At 35.0% G+C, this 12,662-nt stretch overlaps 1 protein-coding gene across 2 annotated transcripts in view; it reads right to left on the bottom strand.

The window, feature by feature from the left end:
• The window catches only part of MIA2 (MIA SH3 domain ER export factor 2), a 36,702-nt gene that overhangs the window by 7,400 nt on the left and 16,640 nt on the right, over positions 1 to 12,662 (bottom strand). The window contains exons 14-24 of one of the 2 annotated variants that reach the window (XM_086895201.1): positions 9,098 to 9,220; positions 8,416 to 8,539; positions 7,530 to 7,576; positions 7,245 to 7,335; positions 5,899 to 6,037; positions 4,184 to 4,285; positions 2,835 to 2,895; positions 2,472 to 2,507; positions 1,540 to 1,607; positions 769 to 851; positions 279 to 410 (exon numbers count right to left, since the gene is read on the bottom strand). In XM_086895201.1, the coding sequence (XP_086751327.1) occupies positions 279 to 410; positions 769 to 851; positions 1,540 to 1,607; positions 2,472 to 2,507; positions 2,835 to 2,895; positions 4,184 to 4,285; positions 5,899 to 6,037; positions 7,245 to 7,335; positions 7,530 to 7,576; positions 8,416 to 8,539; positions 9,098 to 9,220 (1,006 nt within the window). The remainder of the gene's footprint in view (positions 1 to 278; positions 411 to 768; positions 852 to 1,539; positions 1,608 to 2,471; positions 2,508 to 2,834; positions 2,896 to 4,183; positions 4,286 to 5,898; positions 6,038 to 7,244; positions 7,336 to 7,529; positions 7,577 to 8,415; positions 8,540 to 9,097; positions 9,221 to 12,662) is intronic. The other variant, XM_086895202.1, reaches the window with a different exon arrangement.

Here is a 12,662-nt window from a genome sequence, read left to right as displayed (position 1 = left end):
GATAAGTCTGGCTTTTTACTTTTCTTAATTTATGCATCTAAAATGAATCCACTGACCAACCTACCAATAAAATCTAGATTTCCAATTGTACTGTTACACATTAAGCAGCTTTAGAGGCAAGTTGAAAAACAGGAAGAGTTTGCCCAATTAACTGTTGACGTTGAATTGGTTGTTTATTTAATACTTTTTGTCACCAACAAGAGGAAAAGGTGTGACAGGTTTATAGGAGAGGAGAGAGAAATCCAGGATAGATAAATTTTCAAGTTTAAGAATTGTACCTCTTCCTCCTCCTCCACCTGGAAGCATAGGTGAAAGCCTTAAAGGACCCTCCAATAAAGTTGGAGGGGAAAGAAAAGCTCTTGTTTCAGATGAAGGCCGGCCCATTGGTGAGGGTCCATATGGGGAATGCTCTGGAACAGTTAAAACAAAATACTCAAGTTCACAATACTTGGTTTAACAAACTGTATAAATAACTTCTCAGATGAAGTTAAAAACTAAACTGCATAACTAAAATGAAAATTGTGCTCTCATTACCATGTGTAACATATTCCCAGTCTACTCTCATCAATACTACAAATGCTCTTAGTTTCAACAAAATACTTGACATGCCCTAGAGTCACTTATGACCCAATTATTTTTTTTTAAAATGACTGGCATTTGAACATACACATGGCCAAGATAGTTTTCAAACAATTAAATATGTGTGGTCTTGGGAAACAAAACATAAACCAGAAGAATTAGGCTCTATTTTACAATTCAATACTGTACCTCTGCCAAATGGTCTCATTGGAATATCAAGAGCATAAGGGTCTTTTTCTAAAAGTTCAAGTTTAAATTCTGCTTCGGTCAATCTGCAAAGAGACAACAAATAAGTAGTGAGTGACCAAGAAATGCAAAAGCTTTAACAGACTACACTGTTTACTGCCAGGCTTTCTACCTAACTGGTTAATGAAGCAAGGTGCTTTATTTTCTAAATAAATAAGGGATAAATAAAAGGATGCACAGTACTCTTAATTTAAAAACGCCTGTAAGTATTCCTCTATGCTGCTGTGTTTAAACTGTAATTCAGAAGTTGAAGTTGCATTTTAGATATCACAATTCTAGTATGAGATCACTCTAATTGCACTCCAAGTATTAGTTAACCTCACACCTGAAAGAGCCTCTCAACTATCACCAACTGCTCAGCATTAACTTCTGACATAAGCTGTAAAATTGTAAGGTAACCATAACATCTGGTTGATACATACTTAAAACTAATAAACATATAAACAATACCCCCACCCCCAACATTTGTGTTCTACTACTACATTGTGCTTCTTTCCTGAAGTATTTCAATACTTCACAGAGTCCCTGAATTCTTACTTTCTTGCATGTCATAATTACAGGAAAGCTCAAGTGGCTCCCTTTCTTTCAGTACTCGAACACTGTGATCTCTCTGCCATGTTTGGGCCACAATACATTAAGAGAAAACATGAAATTGCCTAAATCCAACACATGCCAAACTGCATTTGTTTAGGAGTAGATAAGAACTGCACTTACTTTTGTCTGTTATGTGCATTTTCTTTTTTTATATCATTGAGGTGTCTTTCAGCTGCTCGGGCTGTCAGCTTCAGGAAAGGACAAAAACCAGATGCTTAGATGTTGCTACTTTTTGATTAAATGCTTCATAAATATGACAATTCCTAGGTCCAAGATATTCTATATGAAATGTATAGATTGCAGTTTCACAAGATATGATTGATGTATGGAGCCTCACATATGTCAGCAAATTATATTAGCAGCTCTAAAACCCAAACGTTTGAGGAATGATAAGGCTCTCCTGCAGGTTCTTAAAACTTGAATGCCTTACTTTAAAATCTGATACATAAAAGCTCTGGAATTATGACCACAGAATACTATAGCTTTTAGCAGGACTTTATGTCAGACATTCTGTGAAAGTGAAGAATGTATTAGTCAGGAGATATTTTAAATTTTCCTGTTTGGAAAAAAAGGCAAAAATGGATTTTGTAGAAACACTCTTAGGAAGCTGTCAATGGAACATACTGTTCTCACAGGACATAACGTCTTCTACTTGTAGATAAAAGAAGTGAAGTACACCCAAAGAAAATACCAAAATGGCATTGAAACAAGGCCAAAAGCTTTCATTATTAGCAGAATGTCACACATTATATGGTGTCATGTTCTTCCAGCAGATTTATTGCTATAACAAATAATATAAGATTATCATACTACTATGTTCATAAGTATCCAGCTTAATTTTTCCAACTATTTTATATAATAGAAGTATTTTTAACATGATTTTGTGTATTTCTGCAAGAAATCCATATGTTTAAAAGTGAAAGGTTAGAGATAATCTTGATGATTTGTTTTCAGTACAAACCAAAAAGTGTTTATTATTTGAAAAGCAAACTTTTCAAATAATGAAAAATGAAGATGCAGAAAAAGCAGAAAATTCAGTATCTGGAACTTACCCAATTATCATGAGCTTTTTTCTCATGTGAAGTTATCTGTGAAAGAGAGATTCATTATTCACCTAAACCCCAAAACTTATGATTATATGCTCTTTTTTTTTACAAATTTTATAAATGTGTGTGAGTGATTTATAATGATTGCCTAAACTGAAAATTCAACTTTTCAATGAAGTTATCTGGTGATCTCTGCTATGAATTCATGTCAGTCAAAACCAGATGAAATTAAGAAGAGAAAGGGGGAGGCAAAATTAGGCACCCAACAAAGTCAAGCCAAATACAGTTCACAAGCTAACAGCAAGTGGTACTCCAGTTGCACTAACATCCCTCCTTCTGGCATAGATGTTGTCACAAAGCACAAAATACCTGATTCTCATAAGAACGAATGGTTCTCTCCAGTTCTTCTTCAAGATCCTTTGCTCGCTCTCTGTAACAAAATGAGAATTTATGATATTGTAATAAAACATGCAGGAAAGTTTTGAATATAATAAACTGAACAGTAGCCACAAGGTGTAATTAAGCTGTTGGTTTTTCTTGTCCAAATAGGCCCATGGGATACAAAAAAATTATACTAGCAGTGGAAATTCTAGGCCTTACATTACTGCAAGCAGGGATGTAAACAAGAGAACAGAATCCAAACCCCAACACACCCCCATCTTTTCAGTGGTTTGTGATGTTTCCAGCATAAAGGCTATCCCTCCTCACATGCCCTACCAGCCAGCCTCACCCAGCTCAGCAGAGGAACTGATGTAGCTGGAGCACCACACTGTCACAGGCTACCAGTCATTCCTGAGGGACAGTCACTTGCACTGAAGTTACTTCAAGACCACATGTATGATGCCACCTTTGCTGCCAGCTGCCCTGTGCACAGCCTCTCTAGGTTCTACACTCTCTCAGCAGGTGGGCCAAAGACACAGACATTGCTTGGTTATACTCAATTTGCAATATTAATATTCTATTTAAAATTAGGATGCCTACAAAATCCATGTTCTGAATAAATCAGAGTGAATTCTGTCATCCTGTATGAATACTGAAGAACATCCACAAGAAAGAATTAATTTAATTAACTCTTCAGGAAGCACTGATCACTATTGTTAGGCCTAATACTCCCATGTAAAGTAAAATGGCAAACATACATTACATACTGAAAAATTATGCCACAGTTAGAGAAAATGCAGAAAAAACCTGGAGGTATACAGCTGGTGTAACAAAAACCAGAGCAGAGCAGTTAAACAGCTACAGCCAATATTCACCCACGACAATATTTTAGTAAAGAATTTCTAAGCAATAATCTGACAAGCTTTGAAATACAGAAATAGAATACCATAACTATACAGCACAAATGTTATCTCTGTAGGAAAACTGAACATTCTGTTTACTTCACAACATTCTCTTAACTTTGTATTTTTAACTTTGTTCAGTAAGGGAAACTAGTTTAGGGACCAACTTCTACCACACCGTTAAAGCTGATGTATCAGTACAATTAGGATTCTAATGGAAGAGAAGTTGCCACAATCTTCAATACCCAAATGTTCTAACAAAGTAAAACCACCCTTAGTCTGTATTATTACACACAAACTAGCATCTAACACACACACACCACAAAGAAAATGGAAGAAAATACATTTGCTTATGCTGTGGTTTTTTTTCTAATTCTCTACTGCTCTTTCTTCACTTTGGAACAAGTGATTACAGCAACTAAAATCTGCAATTACCTGTAGCTGTTAAGTTCTTCAGCAGCATGAGTAATTTTTTCATCTACTTTAGAAAGCTTTTCTTCCTTCTGTAGACGTTCCCTCTCTTCGACTGTCAACTTCCTTTAAACAAAATTCAAAAACTGTGGTTAACTGTGTTTCAAGTCAACAATTTTGAAAGCAGCCACAAATCATACCAAACAAACTAAAACCCAAACTACACTAAGAGTCAGTGATTTGTTCTGGTATTTTCTAAAAGAATTTTCTAGAGGAAAAAAAGATTGTTACTAGCTATTTAAAAAAAAAAAGTCTTTGCAGGTTTCTCTTTTTTATCCCTATGCCTTATTGGGGACTACAGAAAAGAAAACTCAAACTCCAGTCCCGATTATGCACAAGGCAGCTCTGCAGAACACACATGGATACCACTGCTGTGTACAGCCCTGAATGGATGAAATGGTCATTCTCCTGTGAACAGCAGTTCTCAGCAATCAAGCTGTCTAAATCATGGATCTCATGAACATGATTTAAAATTATTTTCTACTCAATCTTCTTTTCCTACTTTTTCATTTCCCACTTTTTCATTTCCCATGTTTCAACAGACCCAGTTTTCAGAAGATGCCTTAATTAATTCTGAATCTTTTTGTGCTGAAACATCACACCAGCTTCTCCCCACTCCTTTTTGGCTTTTCTAAAATTCTTTGATAAGCAGTGTCCATTTGCTGAGTTTTAGTGAGGTTATTTTTAAATATCATCCATACATGCCTTCAGCCTGCTAATTGTATCCTCTTTTTAACAGGTTCCTTCCCAGTCCCTCCCTGCTCTTTTTTAAAAATCAAAATGCTAATACAGTGATTTCTAGGATTTATTGCATGTACAGAGATGCTAAATATCTACACAAATATATATGCTAACAGAGCAGATTACTCAAAGTGATACTTCAGAAAGGTCCTGCACACTGCTCAGTACAGGATCTAGTCTTGTGCTGATTCTCTTGCTGCCTTCAAGATTATGCTGTAAATGATGTAATTTACCATCATGCCCTAAAAGTGATGCACCCTGCTGCCACACACATGCACTCCTGAAGGTTACTGCATGCCCTGGACCAATCAACTGTAATTTCTAGTCCTAAACATTTCTGACTTCAATCACTAGGTCATAATCCCCACTAACACTTGACTGTGAGGCAGATAGTACAGCCTTCATATTCTGGTTTTCTTGGTAAGGAAAGCCTGACTCATAAGGGCTCTATGTTGCTTACCAACAAGATCTTGCCTATGTTTTAAATTTAGTTTTATACCTATCTCATCATTGCTCTGACATTACCTGCTCTTTTTACTAAGTAAAATGTATTTCACAGTTAAAGCACCTACTAATTTTCTTTCAGCAACTTTGACACAGGTATTATGTCATATAATAATTCAATTAAAGCAAAAATAATCAAGCTTTCCTACTTTAATCCCAGATTTACATAGATTCAAAATCTGTTGCTTCTTCTTTTCTGTACTTTCTTGTGGAAAAGTCCTAAAATGAATTAATTGTTTCATGGAAACAGTTTCTATAAAACTAGAAAAAAAACTATGTAATCATAAATGTACATGAAACTGTAATAAACTGTTTTCACAATTCAGAAAATTCTGGAAAGCAGTATTCAAATTTCTAATAATTTTCAGTCCCCCAAATCAGAGCTACACTCAAATCAAACAGCAAGCATTGAATATAAGAAGAGGAGCCAGCACCTGTGTAGTTTCATTTCATTTTCTTGATAAAGCTCAGTCATTACTTTAAGTTTCTGCTGAAGCTTTTGAACTTCACTTTCAAAACGTTCATTTTCAGACTGCAAGGAAGCTTGCTGGCTTTGAAGGTTTTCTATGCGTTCTGTCAAATTGAGAGATAATTATATTGGGATAAGACACTGGCAATATTTTAGAATACAAAAAGTCTGTAAAAACCTTTAATCCTAAGTTGATTTAATAGCTCAAGTTATAAAGTTAATATATTTCACTGTATGACACAAAATGAGAAACCAGCAACCACACCCTCTACCTGCCACAAAGTGCAGCCCTGTGCGTGTACCAGGCCTTTGCTCTAAACCATGTCACTCCTTTGAAAACAGCTCAGTTTTGTAATTCAGAATCTAAATTTTCATTTAGAGCTCTTCTTATTGTAATTATTTGACTGAAGGAGTAAAACTAGCACCATCACATGTTCTTGCAGATTTACCCACACTAGGTCTTCCTCAATTGCCTGAATAGGTAACTCAGATGTGTCAAACTACCCTCATCTTTCCAAATTGAACTCAAAGTCATGTTTCTTTTCCTATTTACTATTCCTGTGCCTCTTTTCAAGAAATATAACAAAGCTTCAACTAAGTTTAAGTATCTTTATGGGACAGAGCTACAGTCAATTTTGAGAACTTACCTGCACAAGGAATATGTTTGAAGGACTGTAAGAAACTTAAAAACAGTCTGACAGCATTCACCACCCAAAGAATAAAGCCATACATCCATAAGTGAATGCTATTCTGCTGGCTATGATTATGAAAGCAATAGCTTATTACAAGTTTTAGTTTGAATTTGAGTGGTTCTCATTTCATAAGGTTTAATTCAGTATGTCCCACACAACAAAGGAAAAGAAAGAGAGCAAGATGTTTGCAAGTTCAATTCTCTAAAAGCAGTATTTATTACTTTAAAGACTGAGCTTGCACCCATTACAAACTAACCATAATTAAACTACCATTTTAATAGCTTTAAAATTTAGATTAAAACTACACTGTTTCATGTCCAGAAATTATGTAAAGGAAATATTATATATTTATTAACATCACTTTGCTGTTGTATTTTAAGATTCTATAACTTAATAGTTACAGAATATTGTAACAGAGTACAACCAAATTTGCAACTTTGACTGCTCTACATCTAAAATCATGTATTTAAAATAACTAAGCAACTGAAACATTAATTTTAAAAACCAAGTAGTTATTAATGTAAACTTAATTCAGTTTTTACTGGAATTAATACTTGCAGCCTGTAACACCATTTTACCAAAGCAGCGTCTTATTAAAGGCAAAACTAGATTTAATTACCTGTAAGCTCTCCTTTAGCTTTATTTTCATCAGACAGTTTTGAATACATTTGGTCTCTTTCTGCTTCCATGGTTTTTAAACAAGCATTTAGCTAAAATCAAAATTGAAAAAAAAAAAAAAAAAGAGAACATGATAAGACTACCAGATTAAGAAAGTGTTTGCATGCAAAAATATGTAATTAAACATTAAAAGATGCTGAACTCTGATACTGGTATTACCAGAATAATTACATATATACCCTCTACTTTTCTCTCTTCCACCCACAAGTTTCTTAAAATTACGTACCTTTGCAGCATATATCAATTTCTTTACAGTTCGTTTTTGTTCATCATCTGCTTGAAGGAACAGAACAATAAGTCATATAAAAAGCATGAAAGGGTTTGTGACAAAGCTCACTGCTATTATTTGGTTTTTATACAAGAGCAATGCCAACATACCACAACAGGCACAGCATACATGGAGGATAAAGGAGCAAAAATAGCATAAATAGTGGTGTGAGTAGAAGATATGCCAATATTTCATATGCATATTTCATTTCATTCATATTCCAATACAATATTGTAGTGCTTTGTTTGCCAGTCAATCATGACTAAGACTGGTCACATTAAAAGTGAGATGCTGAATACACACTGTAAAACTCTCGGGCATGTGCCCTACAGCACAAAAAGCTGCAGCAAGAAATAAGAGGAAGAAGGGATTTTCTGTGCTGCTGTTTTAAGGGGACATACATCTACACCCATTAGGTGACAGTGCTACCACACTGCCTGCAACAAGTAACACCTCTCTAAGGACAAGGAAGCAGCAATTAGGCTTTAAGGACCCTCAGTACTACTGCTTGGAGGAGCTTGAAGAAGAAATAAAAGCAAGATTTCCACCTAGAAATGCCACAGAGTCACACAGGCACATACTGCAGAATTCTGCAAGAGACTGACCACTGAGTCTTTACATTGCTCTGTGACAGTCTGTGTGCCACACAGTGCTGTGCAGGAGACAGGCTGCTATTCCAGAGATGTCCAAGCATCAGTTAACTGTCCAACATGAATGACACTGGGTGAGGTTTAAAAATCCAACTTCTATAAAACTAATCTTTCAACTTTCCTGGAAGTTAGTCACTCCTGTATTTCTAAAATACCTGTGAAATGTTTAAATAGAGAAACTACACAAACCATACCTAAGTGCTCTCCATTCTCTGTTTCACCCTTTATGTCTGTGTCCCAGTGGCTGTCTTCAACATCACCATCTTCTCGTATTGCTGAGCTCCAGTCTTTCATGTTCAGTATGTACTGTGTCAGCGACTAAGAAAAAGCACACAGAAACCTCACAAATACAAGCAATGAAAATGCAGTTATCATTATAATTACTTTCCAAGATTTCTGTCCTTTATTTAGTTCCCTTAGCAGATTAAGTCAGCCCCACATACAAGATTCTAGATATCTGATAATATTTTTTCTAGCAAAGCATCTATTTGCAGGTCAGCAGGCACATCCCTATGAAGAATTTTTAGATAGTTCTAAGCATGCATGCTTTTAGTGAGGTTTGTGTATGTAAGGTACACAGCTATAAAAATACACAACCATGTTCACACTCCAAACTGAGGACAGGTGGGAAAGCCAACACCCTATCAGAACTAGAAGTTTTTCCTTAGCTGTCTTAATCAGACTGCTCCACTGTGCCACTAAGCAACCTTTTTTTCACTTAGCCAGAAACACAACTTTATACAATACAGACAGCAAACAAAAGCCCAAAACAGCGTAAGGCATATTAAGACAAGGAGAGATTGTCAGGCTTTCTTGGAACACTATGTTTAGCATCAGTCTGAATAATTTGATTCAATCCTAAATGTCATAATATACCTTGATTTGGCTCTCTTTGTTTTTCAGAACTTCTTCTACATCTGTTTTAGATGATTCGAACATCTTTGTTTGTTCATTTAGTTCACTAAGTCGTTCGCCCCATCCTTCAGCTTCTTGTAAAAGCTAAAAAGGGACACACCAGGTTAGTGTGAATGTCTACAAAACCAAGACTCAAGGATGAATAGTACTGAGCCTCTTACATGCATTGTCTATACAAATAGAAGATATACAAACACATATAAGCGGGATTTAAATCTCTCACCCACCAGTAAGAATTAACAGAGATAAGACTGCAAGAAAGTTACCTGAAGAGTTGAAAATTAAGACTTATGTTATAGCTCAGTTGCTTTAGCTGCTATAGCTAATTAACTAACTGTAATTAGCTGTTAGGATATTTTTAAGCATTTATAGGAAGTGTTTGGCTTATTCCACTGAAGTTTAAAAAACCTTGATGTGACAATAGCAATGAATATAAAATAGTGATAATTTCAGTAACAGTGGCATACGCTGGGGAATGCATGGAAAACACTCACACTTCAATATGCACACACATTTCTGAAATGGTGCCTGTTCTTTTGAACTTAGAAGCAGTCAGAGAAGTAAGGGAAAACAGGAAGCTTTTAGGCAGTTATTTATATTCATGTAACTTCCAAAACTGTATTATTTCTCCTCCTCCATACCTTTTGAAGTAACCTAAAAATTTTATTTTAAAAAAGCTTCCCCATTAATGATAGTCACAGCTGTATATAATCAAGACCTACTAGTATGTATCTCTGCAATTAACTGTGCTTAACTAAAATGATAAGTAGGTTCCAAGGTTACATTTTAGAGATATTCCCTAGTAAAATCTCATTTCACAAAAATATTGTACAGGAATAAAGGGATTAGAACATTTCATCATCAGCTATTAAAAATAACCACTGCAACATAAAAACTAATTACATTGTGAGAACAAAATTGAACGGGTGCAAATTTCTGTTAAGACAAAACTAGTGCTACAACAACATGGGGTAAAGTACAAACAAACTGTCCTAGGAGACTGTCAAAAAATATTGCCCAAAGTTGCACAACAGGCAATTTAAGAACACTGAATGTATAGAAAAGAACAACTACGTTGAGCAATGAGAACATAACAGGTAGTTACACTACAAATAAAACCAGAAAACGGACATTAAACAGGAGAGCTGCCATGCAAATAGACAAACAAACCTGAATGCTACTTATCAAAGATAAACTAAAAGGCACAGAGCAAAAGGTATGTGACTAGAACTGAATTAACACACAGTGCCCCTTGGCACACAATTGCACTTTCCAAGCAGTAAAAGCTATGTATTTATTTGCAGCATCATTCAAGTAACATATTAGGGATTAGAAGACATACACAGACAACTATTTTTATCATTAATTGTCATCAAGAAAGATGACTTTTAAGAGATCCCTTCTTCATGAAGCCAAAGAGAAAATAATTTTGCATGACTTTATACACCTGTAAGAATTACAATAAAGAGAAAAAGCAGGGATTTGCAATGAGCTAAAGCAATATATATTCCTAATGCTCTTGAAGAAGAAAAAAACCAAACTAAAAAAACAGCAAAACATAGAAGCTCATTAACAGTTCCCTTGTTCAACCTAAAAGGCCAAATCCCCTCTCTCTGACACATCACAAACCTGAAAAAGCACATCTCTTATAAAATTTAAGTTATGATATGCCAGAAGATTATGACCCATTTGTGCAAATGGACAGAGGAAGAAAGGACTTCACTTTCTGTGAGCAAATAACACGTTTGTTATTTTTGAGCATACCTGAAATTCCGTCTTTTAAAAAAAAGTAAGAAAAACAAAAGAAGGATATAGATATTCTGATATAGTAAACTAACTCTCACACTTAGAAAGCACCTCAGAAATGAAAACATAAGTAAGGCAGACATTTTCTCTTTTTTACTTATCAGGGTCCAGCCACAAATAACATTAGGATTTTTATCTACTAAAAAGCACAGCAAACTACAATATGCACAAACGTTCTCAAACTACTAAAAACTGCAACAAGCCTCAGTTAACAACAAAGTATAGTAATTAGTCCTAAACAATGTGGTTAAGGCTATACTTATACTCAGGTTGAAGAAAAAAGGAATTTTTTTTTTCATCTAGGAACATGGCAATTAAACCCTGGAAATTGCTTTTGCTGATTTTTTAACTTGGTATAATGGTTTCCCTTGATATAAAATGATTGCCTAAGAATTACAGGCAATTTCCAGCACTTATTAGTATTCTCCTTCTCTAAGTAGTATTTTTTTACTTTATTATAAAGGACAGAAAATGAAGATTTTTGTCACACATACAAATAATTGGATTATTTCTGTCTGAATCCAATAAATGACCACAGGGGGTAAAAAAGGAAAATTCCTCTCCATTAAAACTTCATGTATTGCTTCTCAAAATTTATTACATAACAATATTGTCACATTTGAAATAAAGCACTGCGACCAGACCCTTCCTCCTCACAAAAATGAAGAGGATGTAGAGATTAGTATAGAAAGAACTCTTGAAAGACAGACAAAACACATTATAATAATCAATATAATTTATAATTAATAAAATTAATTAATTACTTTTAATAATTAATTTATAAACATAAGTGTGTATCACAATGGTAACAGTCAAATCCACTGCTTCTCCACTCACAGCTCTTAATGGGTGGAAATCACAACTTTTTTGGAAATCACAAACATGAACTCCTTCTAGAATTAGGGAAAAAGATCTAATTTTACTAATAGAGTTGTGCAGTACTGAAATATTCCTCCTGCAAAAACAATTTTATTTCCAGTATCCCTTTCTTTTTCTTGAAGCACTAAGTTTGACATACACATGTGTTAACAGAGAGGAGTGAAGCACTCCCCAGCTTTTTATAAGACTGCTAAAAAGCAATAGGCCTGTACTTCCATTCCCACTACTTCTTCCCCACTGCAAATACCTATCAGATTATTCCTCAGACAACAGGGGGATCATCAGTCAGTCAGGAAAATAAGCAAATATCCAATAAAACCACAACAAACCACCTCAAACCAACATTACACAGAACATTAAACCTTCATAGAAAATATCTATTTGCTAGAAAAAAAGAAATAGCTTCACTGTAAAGCAACCTATTGCACAGGATGACTGCTGCACATGCTAAATATTTCAAAATACTCAGTGTTTTTTTGTGATCTGGCTACAGCACTGAGGGAAACAGACAACTAAAATTTGGGAAGTAACAGTCTTTTCTGTTCCTGTTACATATCTGACTTTCAATGACTACATCTACAGTGGTACTAGAGTATATTTTTTCACCTGCCTTCTGAATACTCTGCCATTCCTCAATTTCTTTGGTTTTCTAGATCAAGTAAAAGAATTTTCTTTCTGCTTCTGGAGAGAATCCTAGCTGTGGTCTTGTTCAGATATTTCTGCTTTCCTCCAGGTCTCAGCAAAGCTTACATTACCACATGCTCTTCCTTCAGCTAAACTCCATGCATGATTTCCCACAAACTGTAACTACTGCATTTCTTTTAAAACAGGATTATTTTAG

The sequence above is a fragment of the Cyanistes caeruleus genome, chromosome 6, assembly GCF_971803275.1.
Source record: "Cyanistes caeruleus chromosome 6, bCyaCae1.hap1.1, whole genome shotgun sequence".
Lineage (NCBI taxonomy): Eukaryota > Metazoa > Chordata > Aves > Passeriformes > Paridae > Cyanistes > Cyanistes caeruleus.
Note: the sequence above shows the minus strand (reverse complement) of the source record. Positions and strands in the feature narration are given on the sequence as shown.